This window comes from Leucopleurus acutus, assembly GCF_964270905.1.
Source record: "Leucopleurus acutus genome assembly, chromosome: 5".
NCBI lineage: Eukaryota > Metazoa > Chordata > Mammalia > Artiodactyla > Delphinidae > Leucopleurus > Leucopleurus acutus.
In genome coordinates, this window is record NC_139147.1 from 23,075,950 (window position 1) to 23,102,430 (window position 26,481).

A 26,481-nucleotide genomic window follows, 5' to 3' on the forward strand; every position below is an offset into this window, starting at 1 on the left:
CAGATCATACTCAACTTTTTGACCTGTAACTGTCAATATTTCATGGCTACTGTCATTGACAGATAAAGTTATATTCCAGTCAAACATACACTTTTACTAGCTCAATAGAATTTAATGCATAAATATTAAAATTATACTTGTAAGTTGTTTTGACTTTAGAAACAAAAATAACGTTTGAGCTGTGTTGAAATCTTGACACTCATCTTAGGCAAAAAACACTTTTATTCAATTTTCACTTTGATTATTAGCAAAAAAAAAAAAGTTTTATTTTCTGATTTAAATTCCAAACACACATTTCATGTTGGTGAGTCAACACATATTTATGAAATGTACTTCTTTACTAGGCTCCAGGGACATGTTTAATATAATTTCTACAGAAACACCCTTCAAAGACAAAGTAAATGCAATTTAAATAAATAATGAATTTATATTGCACATAGGTACTGCCAATAAAAGGGTAAGAGGAAAGAATTACATGAAAAAAGTTATAGAAATTAGGCTGCGATAACAATTTAATTCATTAGTGAGAAGAAATTTTTCTCAGATATAAGTATTTTTAAGTAGTTTCCAAGGTCTTTCTGGACTGAAATAGTGTTCAATTTTTTTTCAATTTTAGTTTTGTTGTTCATTAAAACAACATCTTTTGAACTTTACAATAACTTATAGTAAAAAACATATTTTACATGCATTTAAATCTGAAACAATTTCTACAATTCCCCTTAATATGTGTGAAGTCTTATATTGTACCTTCTTTTTCATGTTATTTTATTTTCCTCACCTCCACTTCCTCCTTCTCCTTTTCTTTCTCCTTTTTTACTTGTCAACATGGTAAAATGGACAATTAATTGATTTTAAGACCCACTAATGTAAAAATTTAGGGGGATTTACTTGTCCATACAAGTGTAAATTAAAAAAGAGGAATATCTAAAAGGATTATTAAAAATCTTACCTAGAATGAAACAGAATATTTTTCTGATACTCTAAATGATCTTTGCAGTGAATTCTAGTTCTTCTTTCTAGAAAGTACTGCCACATATCTTAACACAGTCCTTGTCTTTCTATGACTCAGTTAACATCTATTTTTCCAGTTTTTATTGACATGTGTAAATACAACATGAAATGGGCAAAAATTCATGAGTGGTGAAAAATTAGGCCTTAATAAATACTAGTGACAAAAGTATATAGTGCTCTGTACTTTTCTGTTTTTTTTTTCATATTTTCATTAATCAAATATTTAGAAGTATAAATAATGACAAGATTTCAGAATTTTGCCTAGAATTTTATGTATGGATAAGGCTTTCACCACAATTAGTGATACAATATATTTCTTAATCTAGTGAATAAAAAAGTATTAATTTGTATCATTATCATCATTATCATCATCATCTAGAAGTTTCAGCAATTTGTGGCTTAGGAAACATTTTCCCTATATTATTAACCTGGTTAAATACAATTAGCTCACAGATGTGCATTTTCCCTCTCCACCCTCATTCATAGATCAGATAACTAAATTTTAAGTATGATTTCCTCACCCATCAATTCACAGATGAAGAGACTTAGGTTTAGTTTGTAATATAAGCAGCAGGTTAACTAAATTCTAGTGTTCTTTATGATAAAGAGATTATTTCTGTACTTCATGTGAAATATTGTGCTAAAGGTCTGAAGTATAGCAAATGAGTGAGACAGGGTCACCTATCATGAAGAATTCATAGTCTGATTGATAGTAATAGAGGGTAATATAGATCCCATTAATGCATTTATTCATAACTTTGTGTGTGTGTTGGGAGGGGTGGGGTAGGGGATCTATTATAATAGAAGAGAATGGAAAAGATGATGGCTGGAATACTCTGGGAATTTTCGTGGGAAAATAATCCATGATCTGAGCTTTGAAGTGGATAGTTAGGTCTTGAAGAATTTAAAGGAAGTCAGGTTGTAAAGATTATGTTCCCTTAAAGAGTTCAATTTAAAAACATCATTAAAGAATAATAACTCAGGTAATAGGTCTTAATACTTCTCTCTCAACAAACCCATTATACAGAAAGTACTCAATGTTATTCATAGTACATTTCTGTGGAAAGTCTATGTCTGAAAAAGACTCCCAATGGATTCTGATGAAATTCCACTGGGCCATCCTTTGAAATTCTAACCACTTCTCTAAATGCCACTTTTCCAGGCAAAAGAAAGTAAGGGTTAGGATTAGAGGATTCATGGAAATGATAAAAAAGGGAGAACAATTCCGCTCTTGACCATAGTGGAGTAACAAAACCATATTTACTCTCTCATTTTAAACAACACAAACACTGGACACAGAGATTAAATAACAGTTTTCAACCATTGGTCAACAGGTAGCACATGACAGTGACCTCTGAGGACCACCATAGTTTACTACCTGAAGGCAGTTTCCAGGCTGCCCCTTAGAGAGGAAGAACCCATACAGAGTCAGGCAGTGTATCTGAATTGGAAGACAGAATTCTCAGTTGATAGAAGTTAAAGGGGCTAGAATTTCCAGGTAAGAAAATGTGAGAAGAAGGCACAAGAAAGAGAACTACAGAGATCTACAGAGGTTTCCAACCAATCTCTAACTGAGTACTAATCAGTGAGTGTACTCCAGTAAGATCTTCCAAGAGTAAGGCAAGGACCATTGGAAAAGATAAAGCACAACAATCCCAGGAGCTCATAAAAGACCAGGAATAATTTGCATCCTTATCATCCAGAGTAGAAAGACCTCCTAAAACACAAATTTAAGCACATTAAATTGCCTCCTTACAAGAATACTGCTTCAGTAATGAAGCCAAGTTAATCTTAGACTGCAGCTTGTTCTGTATCCTCCTAAAACAGCCTAAAAGCAACCTCAAGAAGATCAAACTTTCCCCATGTAACTTAACTCCATTCAAAGCTAAAGTAAAAGAACACGAAAATATCCAACACCTCAAAACATAAAATTCTCCTTGTCTGAAACCCAGTAAAAAGTTGACAGGATAGTAAATAGGTAGGAAAATATGACCTATAACAAGGGAAAAAAAATCAATCAATAAAAAAGATCCAGAAATGATACAGATGATAGAATTAGTAGATAAGACCATTAAAATAGCTATTAAAATATATTCTATATGTTAAAGGAATTAAAATATGGGCATGGTAAGAGAGAAATGGAAGAGGAAAAAAGGCCTCCATCAAACTTATAGACGTAAAAAATAGAATGAAGAAAAATACTCTGGTGGGATTAAAATCAGATTAGACATTACAAGTGAGTTCATTCCAAGGAACTCAAGGTTGTTTTAGCATTTGAAAATCAATGGAATTCACCAATTTAAAGGGCTAACAATAAAAATCCATATGGTATTCTCAACAGAAGTAGAAGAAACATTTGAATGGAAATGAAGAAAGTGATATTAAGAGTTTCTGCTTTTACTCCCACTTTGGTTTCCTGGTTCTCTTTGTGAAAATTTCTTATTTTTCCTCAATGTTTGGTCTTCAACTACCTTCTTTACTGGTTTCACTCATACCTCTTGGAAATATTATCTCTATGCAATGGGTAGTGTCTGGATTTTTCTCTCTGCACTGCTGCCCTAATACTTTTTGGAATTTTTTTCACAAAGATAACATGTCTATATCTACAGATAAATATGTCACAATGAAAACTTCCCTCTGATACCAATTTTACCTCTGTTAAGAACATTATCACATACTCCCATTCTCGCATTATATATTATATATCCAGCTGCTAGGATAATTATTATGTTATTCCATCCAAACGATGAGGCTAATGCCATGTGAAAAAATGGAGGTGCAAAATCATGAATTTAAATTATTCAATTATATTAGCCTCTGAATCTGATTTATTCTAGTCTGTATGATAATTATATTTTCACTTACATATGAGAATTTTAAACAAATGTTAAACTTTAAGAAAATAGTCTAAACTGAAAGTTAGTCTCTCCGGAAAGATAAAATGATGAGGATAAGACTCTAGACCAATATTTGTTCATTGTAATGAATGATCCAGGAGCTTTTCCTTGCTGTAATTAGATCTAATATTGACTGTTAAGGATACACACTAGAAACCAGAAGTCTCTGAGATACATGATAATTATCTGGGGTGAATGTGTTAATGCTTGATGTGTAATCCCTTTAAAAATACCAACAGTGAGTCAGAAAGGAATTATTGTCTGCAAAGAACTTCTAGAAACACCTGTCTGAAGAAATATCTTGTTTATTGCTACCTGCTATGTTAAAGCGATAAAGATTGGAAACTTGAAGATAGTATCAGTAAATGTTCAGAAAGTAATAAAACATAGTTTTGAATTTCAATTATTCTCCTTAAAATATTTTTTTAAACCTAATTCTTATTATGGACACTTTTGCCAATTTGAATATAAATTTCTAATTGTTTTCTTGTGACTATTCTTATAGTATATGATTTATGAAGTATAGAAGTGATTCTATAAATATTTACAGATTTGCTTGAGTAGTAACCTCAATTAATAACTAATACATATTTAAAAACTGTCCATTTTTAAACTTTAATTGTCTCCCTTTTAACAGTGTGAGACACAACCTAAAAGAGTGGAACATTTTGTTATCTGTTTGATGTTAATAGAAATCAAATAGCATTTAAAATTCAAAAAAAATATAAAAGTCAACTGTAAAACAATAGATTTAGAATAGAGAATTTATTCATTTGAACATTTTGTTACATAACATTAAATTTATTGAAATTTAACTCTACACAACTAGCTTTTTCTGTAATAATACGGTACACAAATAAAATACACAATTATATTTAATAAAATATAATTATGTACACATACAACAGTGGTGCCATTCATACTAGAATTCCCACTTGTGGGTACTCTCTAGTAGGAACAATAAAATGGATGAATTTGTCACAGGGCTCCTGGGCCCATTTTGGCCAGAAACATGCCTTTTAGATAAAATGACCAGGGCTATGAGCGCAGCCTTTGACTTGTGTTAAATCATTCTGTTGCTCTCTTTAACAAGTTAATTTAACCAACTTAACTGAAAACAAAAATCATTTTCAACTGAAATTCAAAAACAATGTTTCCATTCTGGACAGAATGATAAGACTGTAAATATTTTTCTGGAAGCCTGACTATGGACACAAGCCAAAAGGATGTGGGTGCATAACCTACCTGTACCAGGAAATGGTGGGCTCAGGAGAGCCAGAGGCTCTGCAGGAAAATGTCATCTCCTCTCCTCTCTCTGCTGTGGCATTAAAGGATTTCTGAGGCATTGTGATTGCTGGTGGCACTGAAAAACAGATGAATGTAGTTTAAATAGAGATGAAAAACATTTTACCAACACCACTGGGACATTTTTACTGTTGTTTTTTTTTTTTTTCTTTTAAAGCTAAGCTTTACAACTTCTGCACTTATATCAAGAGGACTGACTTAGTTGCACAGTAAAATGACTAAAATCACTGATCTGCCTTCTAATGTACAATAATTAGATAATTCACTGTAATTCTGTTTTACTATTTTTAATCTATTAAACTAAACTAAAAATAAACTAGACATTTTAGCAAATATATATATATATATATATTTACATATACACACACTTTTATGAACTATTTCTTACATAAAGACAGACAATACCACCCTGACTTACATAAATACTGAGATCTACTTGGAGCATAAATGGATTTCCTATTTAGGTTCTCATCGGTGTATGTACTTCTATAAGCAAGCATTCAAGACAGGGCTTTCAAATTAAGTGTCAAACCATAATGTTCTTTCTGATTAACTACACTTAATTTCTTCAAACAACTATAGAGCATTTTATGAAGAGAAATTGTTTAATCCATAGAGAGTATGAAATAGATTTTCATGAACAATTCAATTTTAAAATTAAGCTTCCCCAATTTCTAACTAATTACATTGCAAAAACTGTATATGTTGCACATTTTGAACACGTTGAAACTGTTACTGAAATGCACTGTTTGCAATAAACAAATCAATGACATCCATAACAGAAGCTAAAATTTCAAAGTAAAGCATAAATTTTTATTTAATATACGCTTTTATGATTTTTTAATTGAATATGATGAAATGATATTCCTATAATTATTTAATATATTTGATTTTACATATCCTAAACAACATGACCAGACAGGCATTTAGAAATGTGATTTTAATTAAATATCTCTACAATAGCATTCAGGTCAACACTGATGTTGATTATCACAATTGATGGCGGGGATAGGAACTGATATGTATCTTAGTAATTAAGCACAATTAATCAAGTTTCTGCCTTTATGAATTTAGATACAAGGTGCATGACATGTCATGCTGTCTGTAAAGTAACATAATAATTACTAGTATTACAGTAGGATGGACTTTTCTTTTTCAGATGTTAACTCTGCATTTTAAGTCATTGAAATTTGACTATAGTATTCTACAGTATTCATGTAGATAGAAACATTTTCAAACGGAGAGCCATATGCTCCAGTTCTTGTCCTGCTATTGTTACTAACCTAAACAAGTTATTTATTCTTTATCATAATTTTCTTATCTATAAAGTGAACTGTATATGCTGGATAATCTCTAAGAATCAACAAATCTTAATCTCTGTGTTTTATGATATGTTAACTCTGCTAATGACATATGTGTTCTTACTTGTAGTGTAGATTAGTAGAAAAATATTAATATTACATGTTTAGATACTTTGAGGTACTTTGAAGAGTAATTCTAGAAGAAAAATAGCATCAAAATCTGCAGAGGTTTTCTCTAGTTCAGATGTCAAGATGTTCAGGCAGTTTGCTAGCTACTGTTTCGACTGTACAGCATTTTTACATATATTACCTTATTGCTTCTGAACTCACTGTTGAGTTGGATTAAATAATTTCAAAAGAGGTAACAATTATATTTCATCTGATTATTTTTTTCTCACAAGACCAGCATCTACTCTATTTTATCTTTTTAAAAATACTTTTGGCATTTGACTATATCTGAAATGTCCAGTTTTAATAACTTTACCAAGATTTATGTTCTGTATCCATTAAGTAGTCAATCCTTTGTAAATTTCTGTTTTTATATTTTAGCTTCAAGAAGCATAGGGATGCGTAGAGAAGTAGCTCCATAATTTACTTACATGGAAGCTTTGGTTCACCTTCAAGTTATAATTCCCCTCACTGGCTGCTTATGCACCAAAGACATCACTAACTTGACATCTTAACCCCCCTTCATCAACAGTGGAATCCAGCTAGTCTATGTGTCTTCTGTGTCTTGCAGTCTTTTTCTCCACTCACTTTCCTTCAAATGTTTTTTGGAAGATAAAGAATATGGTATTAACCATGAAATACTTGTATGGTTCTGATTAACAAATACCAATAATTTCTACAAATTTATTCAGGATAGGGATAACAAACTCCACTCTACCATTGTCAGGAAAGCAACTCTTTTCTAATTTATTGATTATTCAGATCTGTCCTAAATGTATATCATCAAATATATTCACATGTAGATCCTTTAACTGGCAGAGGACTGCTCATCTTAAGACTCAGCCTTTTCATAATTACCTTTTCTTGTTTTTACTTTTAAGGCTGCATGACACTTAGACATTCACATAAGAGAGGACTTGGGGAAGATAGCAGAGTAGGAAGTACCAGGCATCTGTCTCCACACCTACACGGCAACTGCACTGTCAGAAGCTGTCTAATGTAACTATCTTGAAACTGTGGAGTCTATTGAATGCTTACAACTTCCAGGCAAAGACATGGAAGATAAACTGTTGTTAATACTGGTCAGTTTCAGCTGTTAGTACACTGGCAGCTACCTATCCCCCTCCCCATCTGAGGCAGGAAGCTGTGCACGTGTTCCGAGAGTAGGTTGCACAAAGAAAGCCAGGATAGGCAAAAAGGACTTTGTCATTCAGATATCAAGGATCTGTGCACTGATCACTGACTGATGCTTTTCATCACAAAGGTGCAGATGAAGAGGTAGTGGCCATTGTTGTTATACCTCCCACAATGGTGAGATCCAGGGGATTTAATGAACTCTCATTCTTTTAGTGCCCCCTTCATTTTTCTCTTTTTACCATTTTGGGAGGCAGACATTAAAGATTAGGACATTCAAAAACAACTGCATATAACGGACATATTAGAAAGTGACCATGCATGTCCAGGGAAAGGTGTAGGCTTAGAAAATACCTGAGGATACCTTAAATTTACATCTCAGGCTGATCTTTGGCATAGAGACAGTCTTCAGTAATAATAATAATAATAATAATAATAAATAACAGTAAACCCTGGGATTGAGAAAGAATCTGATTTCCATAGGAAGCACTTATTATGTTCAAATATCCAGTTTTCAGAAAAAAATATCACAAGGCATACAAAGAAATAGGAAAGTATGGCCCATTCAAAAGAAAAATTAAATCAATAGAAACTGTCCCTGAAAAAGACCCGAGGGAAGATATGCTTGGTAAAGACTTTCAAACAACTGTCTAAAAGATGCTCAAAGAACTCAAGAAAGAAGTGGAAAAACTCAAGGAAACAATATATGAAGAAAATGGAAATACCTATAAAGATATAGAAAACCTAAAAAAAAGCCAAAAAGAAATTCTGAATCTTAAAATTATAATCACTGAAATGAAAAATTCATTAGAGGGATTCACAAGCAAATCTGAGTAAGCAGAAGAAAGAATCAGTGAATACGAAATAAGGCAATGAAAATTCTTGAATCTGAGAAACAGAAAAACAAAAGATTGAAGAAAAGTGAATACAGCCTAAAAGACCAGTGGGACATAATCACGTAGACCAACAATCACACAGTGGGAGTCCCAGAAGGGAAGTGAGAGAGAAAGGGACAGAGTGAATATTTGAAGAAATAATGGCTGAAAAGTTTAGCTATGAATATAAACATCCAAGAAGCTCAACAAACTACAACTAAGATGAATTCAAAGAGGACCAGGCCAAGACACATTATAATGAAATTTTCAAAAGGCAAAGGCAAAGAGAAAATCTTGGAAAGCAGCAAGAGAAGAGTGACTCATCACATACAAGGGATCCTCAGCAATTATCAGCAGATTTTGCATCAAAAACTTTGGAGGACAGATGACATTGAGTGGATATATTGAAAGTGCTAAAAGGAAAAAAAAAAACTGTCAACCAAGAAACCTATATCCTGGAAAACTGTCTTTCAACAGTGAGAGAGAAATTAAGACATTTCAGATAAGTAAAAGCTGGAGGAGTTTGTTACCACTAGACCTGCCCTGCAAGAAATGCTCAAGGGAGTCCTACAAGATGAAATAAAAGGACACTAGAGAGTAATTCAAAGCCATATAAAGAAATAAAGAGCTCAATAAAGGTAAATACATGGGCAATAAAAAAGCTAGTACTACTGTAACAACAGTTTGTAACTGCATTTTTTTCTATGTGATTTGAGACTAATATATATTTTAAAAAGATATTAGTATGATTTTAACTATGTCTTATAATTCCAGATTTTGGTTTCTACATAATTTAAGAGACTAATGCAATTTAAAGAATTGTCAGTTCATGTTTTGAGACACAAAATGCATAAAGATGTAATTTTGTGATATCAACAACCGAAAGGAATGGAGTTAAGCTTTAAAGGAGCAGAGTTTTTTATATTTATTAAAGTTAAGTTAGTATAAATTTAAAATAGAGTGTTATAACTTTAGGACATTAAATGCAATACCACCAATAACCACAAAGAAAATGAGTATAGAATATACACAAAAAGAAATGAGAAAAGAATTTTAAAGTTCCACTACAAAAAATTGACTAAACAAAAAGAAGATAGTAATGTAGGAAATGAGAGACAAGAAAATCTATAAGACATTTAGAAAAACAGCAAAATGACAGAAGTAAGTCATTCCTTATCAATAATTACTTTAAATAGAAAAAGATTAAATTTTTCAATAAACAAACAGAGATTGGCACAATGGCTAAAAACACATGACAAAATTATGTCCTATCTATAAGAGATTCACTGTCAATAATGAAGACACAAATAGATTGAAAGTGAAAAGATAAAGATATAATAACCAAAAAAGAGAAGGGGTGACTATACGAATAGACAAAATAGACTTTGAATCAAAAAGTTTATAAGAGGAAAAAAACATTGTATATTAACAAATGTTTCAATATAGCAAGAAAATATAACAATTGCAAATATTTATGCTCCTAATACAAAATACATGAAGCAAAAACTGACATAACTGAAGGAAGAAATAGTCTTACAATAATAGTTGGAGACTTCAACAATACAGTCTCGATAATGCATTGAATGATCAGACAGAAGATAAGTAAGAAAATAGAGGACTTATACAACACAATATACCAACTAATTCTCACGAATATACAGCATACTTTATCCAAAAAAAGAGAGTAAACACATTTTCTCAAGAGCATGTAGGACATTCCCCAGAAAGCCCATATGTTATGTCAAAAATTAACCTTAACATAAAGAACTAGAATAAAAGAATAAACACAACCCAAGCTAGCAGAAGAAAATTAATAATAAATAGTAGAACAAATTTTTTTTAATTGAGAATAGAAAATAATAGACAAAATTAATGAAACTATAAGTTGGTTTATTAAAATGATCAACAGAATTGACAAAACTTTAGCTAGATGGATTAAGATTTAAAAAGATAAAACTCAAATTATTAAAATCAGAAACAAAACAACATTAACAATTCCAAAGGAATAGAAAAGGATTATAAGAGGACACTATACAAAAATTAACTCAGAAAGAATCAGACCTACAAACTATAAAACTCTTAGGAAAAAATATAAGGCAAGAGCTTCATGACACTGGATTTTGCAATGTTCTCTTCAATATGATACCAAAGGTGTAGGCAACAACAAAAAAAAGAGAGTAAAAAAGCAACATGCAGAATGGGGGAAATATTTAAAAATTGTATATCTGATAAGGGATTAACATCCAGAATAGATAATGAACTCCTAAAATTCAGCAACAAAAAAAATACATAACCCAATTCAAAAATGAGCAAGAGGACTTAAATAGACATTTATCCAAAGCAGATGCACAAGTGGCAGATAAGTACATGAAAAGATCCTCAACAGCACCCTTAGGGAACTGCAAGTCAAAGCTACAGTGAAATACCACCTCATATCTAATAGGAAGGCTACTATTAAAAAAATAAAATACAATAGCAAGCGTTAGTGAGGATGTGGAGAAATTGGAACTTTTTGCATTATTGATAAAATGGAAAACAGTATGGTGGTTCCTCAAAAAATTAAAAATACAATTGCCATGTGATCCAGCCATTTCATTTATGGGTATATACTCAAAAGGATTTTGAACAAGGCCTCAAAGAGATATTTGCTCATCCATGTTCATGGCAGCATTATCCATAATATTTAAAAAGTGGAAGCAATACAAATGTCCATAGATTAATAAATGGATAAACAAAATCTTGTATATGCATAAAATGGCATAGTATCCAGCCTCGAAAAAGAAAAGAAAATTCTAACTACTTGTTGTAGTGTATCTACAACATGAATGAACCTTGAGGACATTATGCTAAGTGAAATAAATCAGTCACATAGAGACAAATACTCTATAATTCCACTTATTGTGCACTTAGAGTAGTCAAAAACACAGATACAGGAAGTGGAATGGTGGTTGCTAGAGGCTGGAGGGAGAGGTGAATGGGAGTTACTGTTAAATGAGTACACAGTTTCAGTTTTGCAAGATGAAAAGAGTTATGAGGATGGATGGTAGTGACTGATGCACAACCTCCAACAACAAGGGAACACTCCTGCACTGCTGGTGGGAATGTGAATTGGTACAGCCACTATGGAGAACAGTACGGAGGTTCCTTAAAAAGCTACAAATAGAACTACCATATGACCCAGCAATCCCACTACTGGGCATATACCCTGAGAAAACCATAATTCAAAAAGAGTCATGTACCAAAATGTTCATTGCAGCTCTATTTACACTAGCCCAGAGATGGAAACAACCTAAGTGCCCATCATCAGATGAATGGATAAAGAAGATCTGGCACATATATACAATGGAATATTACTCAGCCATAAAAAGAAGTGAAATTGAGCTATTTGTAATGAGGTGGATAGACCTAAAGTCTGTCATACAGAGTGAAGTAAGTCAGAAAGAGAATGAAAAATACCATATGGTAACACATATATATGGAATTTAAGAAAAAACAATGTCATGAAGAACCTAGGGGTAAGACAGGAATACAGACACAGACCTACTGGAGAATGGACTTGAAGATATGGGGAGGGGGAAGGGTGAGCTGTGACAAAGCAAGAGAAAGGCATGGACATATATACACTACCAAACGTAAGGTAGATAGCTAGTGGGAAGCAGCCGCATAGCACAGGGATATCAGCTCTGTGCTTTGTGACCGCCTGGAGGGGTGGGATAGGGAGGGTGGGAGGGAGGATGATGCAAGAGGGAAGAGATATGGGAACATATGTATATGTATAATTGATTCACTTTGTTATAAAGCAGAAACTAATACACCATTGTAAAGCAATTATACCCCAATAAAGATGTTAAAAAAAAGAAGAGCTGCTGTATGCCATTCCTGTTAATGTCTTTAATAATTCTTTAGAGTTAAGAAATGAGGAAGAAATCCCGATCTCATACATGTCAATAAGATTAAAAATAATATTACAGAGTTCCAGTTCTGGGTAAATTGGAAAAACTCCTCTACATTTGTCTCTATCACTCAATTCGTCTGTAACACTTAGACAACATGCATGGATAATCTGTTTGAGGATTCTGAAATATAAATGGTAGCAGGCATATTGCTAATTGAAAAATATCAGAATTTGAAATACTAGGAGACAATCTATCAGAGAACATTTTTTTTTTTCTTCAGAATCCCTGGACTGAACTGAAGGCAGTCCAAAACTCAGAAGTGGGAATCAGCATGGCCTGAGAGAGGTCCAAGAGAAGCCTTCTAGTTCAGGTTCAACAAGCAGGAAAGAGGTCTCCTGGTAGTGACAATGGCAGCAGGGAGGGAGCTTGTAAGTGTCTGTCTGAGACAGGACCATCCTCCTCTTTAATCAGAAGAGTTATGGTCCCAAGATGGCAAAGCAAATATATCTACTGCTTTTATCTTTCTCTTTCCTCTGGCTAACTGACCCTGAATGAAGGCACATTGGTCGTAGAGAGAGGATAAATAAACCCCAGTTTTCTGATTATAGGACTGAAAAATGAAGACTCAAAAATAGGTAAGAAGGTGAGAGATAAAAGAGTACGAAGAGGGCTTCCCTGGTGGCGCAGTGGTTGAGAGTCCGCCTGCCAATGCAGGGGACACAGGTTCATGCCCCGATCTGGGAAGATCCCACATGCCACAGAGCAGCTAGGCCCGTGAGCCATGGCCACTGAGCCTGTGCTTCTGGAGCCTGTACTCTGCAACGGGAGAGGTCACAACAGTGAGAGGCCCGCGTACCGCCAAAAAAAAAAAAAAATAGTAGGAAGAGCTTGGAAAAGGAACCACATCAAGTTATTTATGAAATCTTGAGCTCAGCCCTGAGCTATCAAAGTGTGGATATAATCTTAAACAGCACAAAGACGTTGAGAACTGAACTAAGAGACATCCTACCCCACAGGTCCTGGAATGGCCATTGGTTCATATGTGAGACAGATCTGAAAATTAGTGCAAAAGTTTTGAAAATGAAACTGATTTTGAATCCACAAACCACAGAAGGCTGGTCACAGTAAGTGGTCTGAATTTAAATCAATTGATTGCCTGCAAAAATAAAAGTATCAACATTCTCCAAAGAACTGAAATAAAACCCAGAATCTCATAGTATTCAAAATCCAGGATATAATCTAAAAAATGTTGGCCTATGTAGAACTAGGAAAATCTCATGTTAGTGTTAAATGCCAATGACATATTGAAACATGCTTTATTATCTAAAAACTACTTTAAAGTAACTATTTTAAACATCTTCCAAAGGGTAAGGGTGAACCACCTCAGAATAAATGGAAAGACAGTTCCCGTAAAGACACACAGTATATTAAGAATAAATGAATAAATATTAGAACCAAATTTATAATAACAAAGATATTCATGGGTGTGATAAATGGATATGACAGAGGGAAGAGTTTCTGAACTTGATGAATTACCAATAACAATTGTCCAATCTTCAAAACACAAGGAGAAAATATTAAAGAAAGATAAAAAAAAAAAAAAACAGAGCTTCAGGAACCTGTGAGACAACACCAAAATGTCATCAAATCTAAGAAGGAAAGGAGAAATAAACATCATAGAAAATGTATGCATCTACATTTGTATATGTATACCTATGTATATGTATCTATAGAACTAATGTCTGAAAACTTCCCAAATTGGCAAGATTTTGAAAACACAGATTCAAAACCAGCTGTAGCCTTGAAACCCAAACAGATAAGTCCAAAGACGTTCATGCTGCAGGCATGGCATAATCAAACTGCTAAAAACTGAAGATATACAAACACAAAAATGTGTTATTTATAGTACAACAGTAATTCAAATAACTGTGGATTTCTTATCAGAAACAAATGGAGGCCAAAAGAAGGTGAAACGATATTTTTAAAGTGTCAAAAAAGATAGATCTGTCAAAATAAAGTTCTGTGTTCAGCAAAGATATCTTTCACAAATGAAGGTAAAGACATTATAGTTCTCAGATAAAAGGATGAGTAATACAATGTCTGCCAGTAAACCTGATCTGAAACAATTGCTAAAGGGACCTCTTCAGACAAAAGAGAAATTCATACAAAGAGAAATTCTATCAGAGGAAACATCAGACTTCAGGGATGAAGAAAGAGCAGGAGAGATGTTAAATATCTAGGTAAATATAATAGACTATTCTCCCCTTGAGTTCTTCAAAATACAGTTAATGATTGACATAAAAACGCTTAACATTGCCTACAAGGTTTTCACTAAATTCGGATGTAATATAGAAGACTACTAAGACATAAAGAAGAGAGGAGTATAAGGATCTGTATGGTGCTACAATTTTTACAATCCAATTATAGTGGTAAAACATTGGCTCTAAGTTAGAGGCACATCATATTCACAATAGCAGGCACAATCACAAAAAAACAGAAAAATGTATAGACAGAAACATAATAGATAAAATAAATTAGAACACTAAAAATATTCACAAAACCCAGGAGAAGGCAGAGAAGGGGAAATAGAAGGATAGAAAACAGAAAGAATAAACTGAAAACAAATCAAAACAAAAATTGCAGATCTAAGATAAATGTAAATGGTCTAATCTCATGAATTAAAAAATATATACTATCAGAATGAATAAAGTAATTAACTCAACTGTATGTTCTCTATAAGGAAGCTATTTAAAATATAATAATATAGGTAGATTAAAAGTAAAAGAATGGACAAATATATATCGTTCAAACACCAATCCAAAGAAAGTTGGAGGAGCTATGTTAATATCAAACAAAGTAGATTTCAGAGCAAATAAATTTACATGATATAAAGGGGAATACTTCATAATGATAAAAGAGCCAATTTTCCAAAGGAAGTAAAATGACAATCTTTACATGTGCATTCATCTCACAAAAAAGTATATGAAGCAAAAACTGACAGAACGGAAACAAGAATTAGATGAATTCACAATCACTCTTTGTGACTTCCAATCAAAGAAACTAGAAGAAGAAGAGCACAATAAATCCATATCAAACAGAAGGAAAAAAGAATACTACAAATAAGAACAGATATCAGTAAAATAAAAAACAGAAAACAAACAAGGGAGAATTCAAAGAAACCAATGAAGATTCTTTCAAAGATCAATACAATTAATAAACCTTTAGCAAGACTCACCAGGATAAAAGGAGAGATAACACAGATTGCTAATATCAGGAATTGAAGGTATTTCACTACAGATACAACATACAGTAAAAGAATTTTAAAAAATGAATAATACAGACAAGCCTATGTACACAAATTCAACAATGCTGAAGAAATGGGACGTTTCCTTGAAAATCACAAACTAGTGAAACTAACTCAAGATGAAATAGGTAACTCAAATAGTTCTTTAACTACTAAAAGAATGTAATATATGGCTAAAATCCTTCTGAAAAAAAATCTATAGAAGCAGATTGTTTATCCTCTGAACTTTATCAAAAAGTTAAAGAAATAATACAATTTCTACACAATCTCTTTTAAAAAACATGAGGAGGGAATATTTCTTGACTCATTTTATGAGGCCAGCATTATAAGGATAACTTAACCAAAGATAGTACAGGAAAAGAAAACTACACAAACCAATATCACTCATTTAGGTAAGCACAAATGTATTCAATGAAATTTTTAGAAAACAAAATTCTGCAATACACATACAAAAAAATACATCACCGTCAAGTGGGGTTTATTCTGTGAATTGTAAAACTGGCATGATACTGAAAAATCAATTAATATAATTCAACTTATTAACAGTTTAAAGAAGAAAAATTATTCAATAATATTAATTGATGCTGAAAAAGCATCTGACAAAATTCAACATCCATTCAAGATAAAAACCCTTCACAAGCCATGAATGGAAAAGACTTATTTATCCTGATAAAAGATATCTTGCCAAAAATTTCCAGCTAACAGGCAACATTCAGGTAAAAGAATGAATACTTTCTAAAATTGGGAACAAGTAAGGAAGTCCTCACTCAACCCTCCTATTTAACATCATACTGGAAGGCAAATGCAGTCCTAAGTAAGAGATAAAAATAAAAAGCATACAATTGGAAAAGAATAAATAACTTTAATACATGTTGCAGATGCACTATTGATTTCATTGAAAATCCAAGAATCTACAAAAATATTCCTAGAACTAAAAAATGTATGCAGTACAGTCAAAGAATATAAGAAAAATACACAAAAAATCATATTTCAATATACATACTTGCAAGAAACAACTGAAACCAATTCTTTTTTTAAAAAACATATCAATAGTTCCAAAAATATAATGCTTAGATACTAATCAAACAAAACTCATGTATGGGATCTGAATGCTGAAAACTACAATAAGTCAAATGAAGAAGCAAAAGAACAAAATACATTAATAAATGGAGAAACATACCTTGTTCATGCATTTGTAGAATCAACAAAAAAAGTATAAAATTTTCCAAAACTGATATCGACTCTATAGAATTCTAATGAAAATCTCAGCAGTATATTGTTTCGTAGACAGACATGTTCTAAAGTTTAAATGGAAGGCAAAGAAACTAGATTTTGCAAAACGTTTTTGTAGAAGAAGAGCAAAGTCATACAAATCGTACTACTTGATTTTAAGGTATATGTAAACTTATGATAATTAGGGCAGTATGATAATGGTACATGGATAGAAACATAGATTAGTGGAATGGAAGAGTCCAGAAATATATGCCTATAATCCAACTATGTTTTAAAAGTTTTATTTTACAAAGTGCAAAGGCAATTCAATGGAGAAAGGATAGTCTTCTAACAATGGCTTTTCCACAATTGGATATCTATATGCAAGTAGGTGAATTGAAGCACAGAACTCACTTCTTACATAAAAATGAGCCCCAATCATATATTAACACATATATGTGGAATCTAGAAAAATAGTACAGATGAACCAATTTGCAGGGCAGGAATAGAGACACAGACACAGAGAACGGACATGTGGACACAGGGAGGGGGGAACGGGGGGATGAAGTGGGAGATTGGGATTGACAACAGATTGTTGTTGGGATTGTACAACAGATAGCTAGTGGGAGCCTGCTACATAGCACAGGGAGCTCAGTTCAGTGCTCTGTGGTGACCTAGCTTGGTGGGATGGGGGGGGAGAGGTGCCAGAGGGAGGGGATATATGTATACATATAGCTGATTCAGTTCGTTGTACAGCAGAAACTAACACAACATTGTAAAGGAACTATACACCAATTAAAAAATAATAATAATGCGTGAGACAAGATTCCTGCTAAGTTTTCTACAAAGTGGCCCATTATATGCATGTGAGGAAGATAAGAAACTACCACTCTGGAAGACAAAAAAAGCCAAAAGGCTAATCTTAATTATTGAACTGCCCCGTATTGGGCTGAAGTTTTTTAGAGTGGATCGTGGAGGCAACATTTAGGGGGATTCTCAGTTTCACTGGCTGACTGTGCTTTATTAAAATCATTGAAGCATAAAAAAATGAACCCCAAATGGATCAAAGACCTAAATTTAAAACATAAAAGTATAAAAAGTTTAAAAGAAACTTGAGAAAAAAGTCTTTGTAACTTGGGGTTAGGTGTAGACGTCTTAGACATGGTACCAAAAGAATGGTCCATAAAAGAAGAAGATTAATAATTGGACTTCAAAATTAAATTTTTTCTTGCTTTCTGAATGACACTAAGAGAATGAAAAGATAAGCCACAGTGTCGGGAAAAAGAACCTACAAATCACAAATCTGAGCAAGGAATTGTATTCAAATATATAAAATAATCTAAATTCAACAGTAAGAAAATGTGCAAAAGACAAACAGAAACATCACTAAAGAGGCTGTTTGGAAGGCAAAAATGCATTTATAGAATTTATAAAGGACTCTTGAACTATAATAGTGAAAAAATCCAATTAGAACATGGGAAGGATATGAAGAGACATTTCACTCAAGAGGATATACAAGTGAGAAATAAGCATATGAAAAGATGCAGGAAACATGCAAAGAAGCAGGAAACATGAGACATGATGACGGAGGAAAAAATAGTCAACCAAAACTGACCCAGAAATGACACAGATGATAGAATTAGACAAAAGCGTCAAATTATTATATCTGCATTCCATATGTTCAAGAATCTACAGAAAAATTGATCATGTCAGAGACTTAGAAGATAATTAAAAAATAAATTTGTACATATTAAAACCAGTGTCTGAAATCAAACATACATGAGATAGGACTAACAGTAGATTAAACACTGCAGAAGAAAAGATTAACGAACTTGAACATATAGCAATAGAAACTATCCCAAAAGTAATACAGAAAGAAAAAAACAAACAAACAAACTAAAAAAAAAACCCAAAACAAAAAACAGAACATCTGGGAACTGTGGAATAAGTTCAAGTGGCCTCAAATATGTGAAATTGGAGTCTCACAGGAGTGTGGGACAAAAAAACAATATATGAAGAACTAATGACCAAAACATTTCCAAATTTGGTAAAAAGTATAACTCAAGTTTGTCAAGAAAACCCAAGTACCAGAATGAAGAAAATTACACCAAGGTATATTGTATCCAAATTGCTTAAAACAAGTTATAAAGAACATTCAAGAATCTGCAAGGGGCTTCCCTGGTGGCGCAGTGGCTGAGAGTCCGCCTGCCGATGCAGGGGACACGGGTTCGTGCCCCGCTCCGGGAAAATCCCACATGCTGCAGAGCGGCTGGGCCCGTGAGCCATGGCCGCTGAGCCTGCGCGTCTGGAGCCTGTGCTCTGCAACGGGAGAGGCCACAACAGTGAGAGGCCCGCATACCGCGAAAAACAAAAACAAAAGAATCTGCAAGGACCAAGTGGGTGGTACGCTTTATGTACAGAGCACAAAATAAGAATGAGAACAAACTTTTGATCTGAAATCCCACAGGTCAATAATAATGGCTCAGAATTTTCAATTTACTGAAATTTAAAATATTGTTAATTTAGAATTCTATAGCCAGCAAACATTCATTTCAAATATGAAGGTGAAATAAACATTTTCTTAGACATTCAGTAGGTGAAGTTAATCATCTCTAGCAGACCTTCACTGTAAGAAATGCTAAAAGAAGTCATTCAGGCATCTGGGAACAGACACCAGTTGGAAATCTTGATACGCATAAAGAAATAAAGCGCTGTGGAAATGGTAACTATGTAGATAGATGTAAAAGCCTTGTTTTATTTATTAATTAAGCCATGTTAAGAGCTAATTGATTTAAAGCAGAAAACAACAGCAACAAGAAACATATAGTATGAAGATATGGTAGGCAGAATAATGCCCCTTCCTCTGCAAAGATGTCAGTGCCCTAAGCTTAGCCATCTATGAATACATTAAGTTACAGGGCAAAGGGACTTTGCAGATATAATTAAGATCCTAGACGTTGAAATGGAAGAGTATCCTATATTATTCAATCAATGAGCCCTAAAACAAAGAGAACTCCAGCTGGAAGAGGAAGTCAGGAGATGCAGCAGAAGGGAAGTCAGAAATATTCCAGGTCTGAGAAGGCTTTTAAGGCACTGTTTTTGGCACTGGAGGAAGAACCCAGGGGAAAGCCTCTGAAAGCTAAGCACAGCCCCTCCAGGTGACAGACAGCAAGGAAAGAGAACCTCCATCCCACAGTGGAAAAAGGGTGAATTTTGCCGACAACCTAAATGATATTTAGAAGAGCTTCTTCCCAAGAGCCTGCAGCAAGGAACACAATCCTTCCACCACCTTGATTTTATAAAAATTGCAAAACTAATTATAGTATTATTATATTTTTTAATACCCTGAGCAGATCCCAGCTGAGTCTACTTGGATTTCTGGCTTACAGAAACCGGAAAATAATAAAATTGCATTGCTTCAAGCAACTGAATCTGTAGTAATTTGTTACCACAGAAATAGAAAACTAATATATGATTTGATATAAAAAAATCTGATGACAACAGCACAAGGGCTAGAAGAGGGTATTATTATTCAATATGTGAAATAGTATCATATCACTTGAAAAATGACTGTGAAAATCAACTGCTAAAATAACAGAACAATAAACTATAACTAATGAGTCAAAATAGAAAATTAATGATGGATTAAAAATACTCTGTAATCTAAATAAAGCAGAAATAGAAGAAAAAGGGAACAAAAAACAGATAAGAAAAATAGAAGAAGAATAGCAAGACTTAAATCCAACTAAATCAATAAGATATTTAATATAAATTGTGTAAACATTCCAATACAAAGGCAGGGACTGTTAGAATTAATACAAAAAAAGAAATAGACCCAACTATATACTGTCCTTGAGAAACAATTAGGTTAAGATTAAAAGGAAGGAAAAATATATGCCATGGAAATGCTAATTAAAAGACAGGTGGTTAGTTTTACTGATATCAAAGTAGGTTTCAGAGCAAAGAATATTACCAAGGATAAACAGGATCACTTCTTATTAAAAAAGAAGTCAAGAGGATATAATTCTAAACTTCTATGCATATAACAGAGCTTCCAAACTCATGAAGCAGAAACTGCTATAATTACAAGGAAAAATAGACAAATCTATATACTTTCATTAGAGAGTAAACAGCCCCCTCTTAATAACTTATTGAGCAAGTAGACAAGAAGTTAAAAAGAATAGAAAAGACTAGATCAACATTATCAATTGACTCTAACTACTGATGGTTACCAAAACTCCAACCAAGCCAGCAGATTACACTTTCTGTTCTACTGTACAGCAAATACATTTGAAAAGATCTAAATCCAAAAAGTGTCTTTTCGATAACATTAGAACCAAATTAGAAATTATGACAGAATAGTATTTGAAAAATCCCCATGTATAATATTTGGAAACTAAATAACACAATTCTAAATAACCTATAGGACAAATAATAAAAGGGAAATTACAAATGTTTTGAACTGAATGGCAAAGTGTACACAACATGTTGAAAGTTGTGGAAGGAAATTAAAGCAGTACATACAGCGGATTCTTGAGCATCAAATGTATTCATTAGGAGAGAAGAAAGGATTCAAATCAGTGCCTTGAGGTTTAAATTTAAAAAACATAAAAAGAAGATCAAGTTAAATCACAGATAAGATAAAACAATAAGATCAGACTGGAAATTGATAAAATATAAACAAGTAAAATTAAAAAAAAAAACTAAATCTGTTTCTTTGAGAGACCAATATAACTGATAAAACTCAGGCCATACTGATCAGAAAATAGGGAATAAAGGACAGTGAGAGTGTGGCCGACCAAAAGAGCAAGAGAACCATTCAAGACGTTTGTTTTTCAAAATGGGCTGCACTAAAGGGTAACTAAAGTTACTAAAGTTACTCTTGACTTTATTATTTACTTGCATCATATCCTATGATTTTTGTAAAAGTATAAGTATCCAGAGCATGTCTCTCCAAAGTAATTTAGACATTAATTGTACTGAAGGTCAATCATTTCCACAATGTCAGGTGGTAGGTTGGTAGTAACTTTTAATTACTGTTTGATTCCATGGAATTTAAAAAATTTTCATTATTACAGTATCTCCTGGCCCTCTACAGATTTCTTGAAGTTTTGTTGTTGTCATTGTTATTGTTGTTCAGATAGTGTTGTTATTATTTTACAAATGATAGGATTCACTTCTGTATTTATTGACCAAATGTTAGAGAAAAAATAAAAAGGAACAATTCCTACATGACCAAGAGGTGCCATTCAGAAGATAGGTGAGTTCAGAGTAGGGTTCTGATTCAAACAATGAGAAAATTCTGCCTTCTCTTTTAATTGGGGATTAAAAATAATATGTTGTAAAATAAATACATACTTCTCTATAGGCTTTCAAATATGACATTGTTACACTTTAAGTGTATTCAGGAAATTCTGGGCAGAAGAGAAATAAAGATAGAAGAAAAGGTAAGAAGCTATATTAACTATTCACACCAATTAATTGTTGGTGCTGAGGAGAAGACAAAGATGTGCCTAGATATTTGTAGGTTATCTATCAATCTACCTAATTTTCTATTATCTAAAAATTCTAAAATAATGATTGGATAAGTATTAAGGAGAAAAAAATATATTTTTTCTTTCCTTGTATTCCCAGATTGCTAATCTTTGAAATTAAGTGGGATAATTAGGAAGAAAAATGTTTTATCAAATTAGAAAATATTCTGGTTTTGATAAATGCTTACTTTTTGACCTTTTGGTGAATTATATATTATATAATATTGTTATAAATTACCAATCCTCTCATAACTTGCAGTCATTAAACTGACTTAAAATAGCTCTCTGCATGTTTGAGTCAATTATATTACTGATATACAAGAGGTTGGTTTACTGTCTTTTATGTTTGTATATATGTTTTACATTATATAACATTGCATAAAAGTTAAAAAGTCTGACTTTTCATTTTTAATAAAAAGAAAAGTATTTTCTCCTAATTTTCTTAACTTTAAGAACTGGCTAGAAATAGGTAGGAATATAAAATACACTGCCTGAGGGAATAGAGGTACACATTCAGATACCTACTTGCAAAAATATCTCTGGCCATTGTCATCAACTGTTGATTTTAATGTTCGAAGGAAAACAAAAGACACAACTGCTTTAAAATTATACTTCTAGGTGTTTTTCATCTATTCTCAATTGTCCCTGCTTCCATTATCCCAAGTCTGAGCCAGCAGTTAGTGGATCATTCTTCACAAATTTACAAAAGATTCAGAAAATAATAAATCATTATACTTTAAAAGAACATTTTACAAAAATAACACTCTAGGGCTTCCCTGGTGGCGCAGTGGTTGAGAGTCTGCCTGCTGATGCAGGGGACGCGGGTTCATGTCCTGGTCCGGGAGGATCCCACATGCCGCGGAGCGGCTGGGCCCGTGAGCCACGGCCACTGAGCCTGCGCGTCCAGAGAGGCCACAACAGTGAGAGGCCCGCGTACCGCAAAAACAAAACAAAACAAAACAAAAAAAACACACTCTATTGGCTGTATTTTTTAATTTAAAAGTTATTTCCAGGTCTTTTCATCATTTTTTGAGTAGTTTGGGAGAGCATTTTATTTAACTAAGGGCTAGGAATCTGATGCAGGATGGGCATGGGTTAAAGCAAGAGAAGTAATTTTGATCCTCTTTTTAAAAATTTACTCATGATTTGTGTATAAGTGTGTGTGTGTGTGTGTGTGTGTGTAGTCAATTATCTAGTAAAAAGAGTTCAGAAATGTATAGAAAAGATGGCCAGCAAATTCAGCAAGTTAATAAAAATGTAATAAGGTATAATAATAAAATCAAGGTAGCCAATGGGAAGTTAATGAAAAGAAAGGTTTTAGGCATTTGGAAAACTTACCTAAGATCCAGTAAAGAGCAGGTATGAACACATATACATATGTTGAAAAATATTGGGAAAATACCAGTAGTACATCAATGTTTGGTAGATGAGTGAAGTCAGTGATTAGAAACAGAATACTGAAGTCATGGGGCAAGATTTCTCTCAAATTATCAACCAGACCTACCTGTAAATTAACCCACATTCTCATCCATTTTTGATTCATTTCCTCCAGGCTCAGCATAAAATATATCCTCTTTATGTTCAAGGTATATCTTCCTTACAAACGTCCTAACACTCCAGTCACTTCCTCTGGTCCTCATTAAACGTTTTTTTGTTTGTTTGTTTGTTTTGCGGTACTTGGGCCTCTCACTGCTGTGGCCTCTCCCGCTGCGGAGCACAGGCTCCAGATGCGCAGGCTCAGCGGCCATGGCTCACGGGCCCAGCCGCTCCGCGGCATGTGGGATCCTCCCAGACCGGGGCGCAAACCCGCGTCCCCTGCATCGACAGGTGGACTCTCAACCACTGCGCCACCAGGGAAGCCCCTCATTCAACTTTTTAATGTTTCCCATTTAATAGCTGGTTCCAACAAGCTGAGGTAATAGGTGCTGTACCTTCAATACTTTTCTTATTCAGTTAATGTACATGCACATTTATTCTTTAAGTCATTGCAGTCTGAATGTTACCCATCCATGCAAATGATATTGTTCACCATACTGTCTCTTGTAAACTCATAATTGCCAAATTCACCAGATATATTTCAGTTCACTACTTATTGATCACTTCTGCTTGCATTTACTACTTTGGAAGCCTAGAACCCACATTAGAAGTCTTGAAATTAAGCCTTTATTGCTCTTGCCTCTGTGACACACTTGTAAACACAACGACTTTGTTTCAAACACTATCTGATTATATACCTTCCTCTTCATTTCTTTGTCTTTCAGCACAGACCCTACTTATCTCTGACTGAACTCATTTCTTCTCCCTGCCTCCATCCTTCTCTCTCTCTCGGGTACCCTGCTCCTAAATGGCAGCTCATCTTTGTCTCTTAGAAGAAATTCCATAGCCCCGCATTATCTGGCCCCTCCTGCTTTGCAGCTACATCTCCACCTAATCCCCAAACCAACTGGCTAACATCACCATCACTCCCTCCCTAAAACTTTCATATTCCTGTAACAGTTAAAGTATTAGATCTTTTCTCACATCCTACACTCTTTTTGCTTTTGCAGATGCTATTTTATCTGTCTACAATAATTTCCCCTCTTTGTTCTACAAAATAATACTTTTTCATCAATAGATTTATCCCAAATACCAACTCTCTTCTTGTGCTACATTAGGTTCCCCTTCTTATTATAAAAGAGTCTGTAAATATCTATAAAAAATGCTCTTACTATATGCTTTTGTATTCAGCAGCACCATAAACAATCAGGGACTTTAGGAAAGTTGATTATTTTAAGTGTTTGAGATAAAACTGTAAGTGCCTTGAGGGATACAATGCTCTATTAGATCTGTTAGTATTCTGAGCCTAACAAAGTATGAAAAATATAGCCAGCACTTCTCATTTACCTGCTGAATAAATATATAAGTGCAATACAAAATAACATCAAAACTATAGTCAAAAATATTCATTCAGTTGAATTCCCAATATATTGATAAGGTAATTAAAAAATTTGTAAGAAATGATCACCGTCAGGGGAAAGTGGGATTATAAGATGTCTGAGGCACACTCAGGGAAGTAATTTCAAATGTATTCCTAGGTCAGACAGCATTTAAATTCCTTAAGTAAGAAAAAGCCACTGGCATTGAATTTGTCTGCTTTTCTGTGATAACAAATAACTCTAAAATCTCAGGGCTTAAAAATGTGTTTTACTTCTTATTTATGTTATGTGTTTGCACCTGCAGATCAGCTGTGACTCTGCTCCACGTGTCTTCTCCATGATGCCCAAGGTAAAGGAGAAGTCTCTGTTAGGGTCATGCTAGTTTCATGGCAGAAGGAAAGTACAAGAGAAGTAATATGTGATTCTTCTTGAAGCTTAATTTCAGCCATAGTGTATATCATGCTTGCTTATATGCCAATGGCCAGAGCAAGTCATATCATCAATTGGGTGGAGATGCAAAATCCTTCCACTGGAAGCACCACACTTCACATGGCAATGAGCAGTGATGTATAACCTCTTAAAGGGAGGGGGGATAAAGATTTGTGAAAAACTATACCCAGGCATTGAGAAATATCGTAATAAATTCATAAAGGGAGTTAAGGAAAAAAAAGATTCTTAATATTTGGTATGGCTGGTACTATAAACTAGCAAGGATACCTTTTAACTAATTGTTGAAAAAATAGACTATGCATTGGAAGAAAGGAAATGTGAGGGAAAGTTGCAAAGAGCAAACAATGGAAAAAAGAAGAGCTTCCTCCAGAGGCAGGACTTGGCAAGAAAGCAGTGAATGTGAAGAAACATTTGACTGGAGTATTTGGTTGGGACTTCAATATACTTAGAGATGAAAGGAGTTGAAAAAGGTCCATGAT

The 26,481-nt window shown here is 33.6% G+C and overlaps 1 protein-coding gene across 4 annotated transcripts in view; it reads right to left on the minus strand.

The window, feature by feature from the left end:
* Window positions 1–26,481, minus strand: part of NCAM2 (neural cell adhesion molecule 2) — a gene marked incomplete at both ends in the record, with an annotated part of 498,781 nt that overhangs the window by 174,606 nt on the left and 297,694 nt on the right. For all 4 annotated transcript variants that reach the window (XM_082839435.1, XM_082839433.1, XM_082839432.1 and 1 more), the window contains one exon: window positions 5,154–5,271. In XM_082839435.1, coding sequence (XP_082695561.1) covers window positions 5,154–5,271 — 118 coding nt within the window. The remainder of the gene's footprint in view (window positions 1–5,153; window positions 5,272–26,481) is intronic.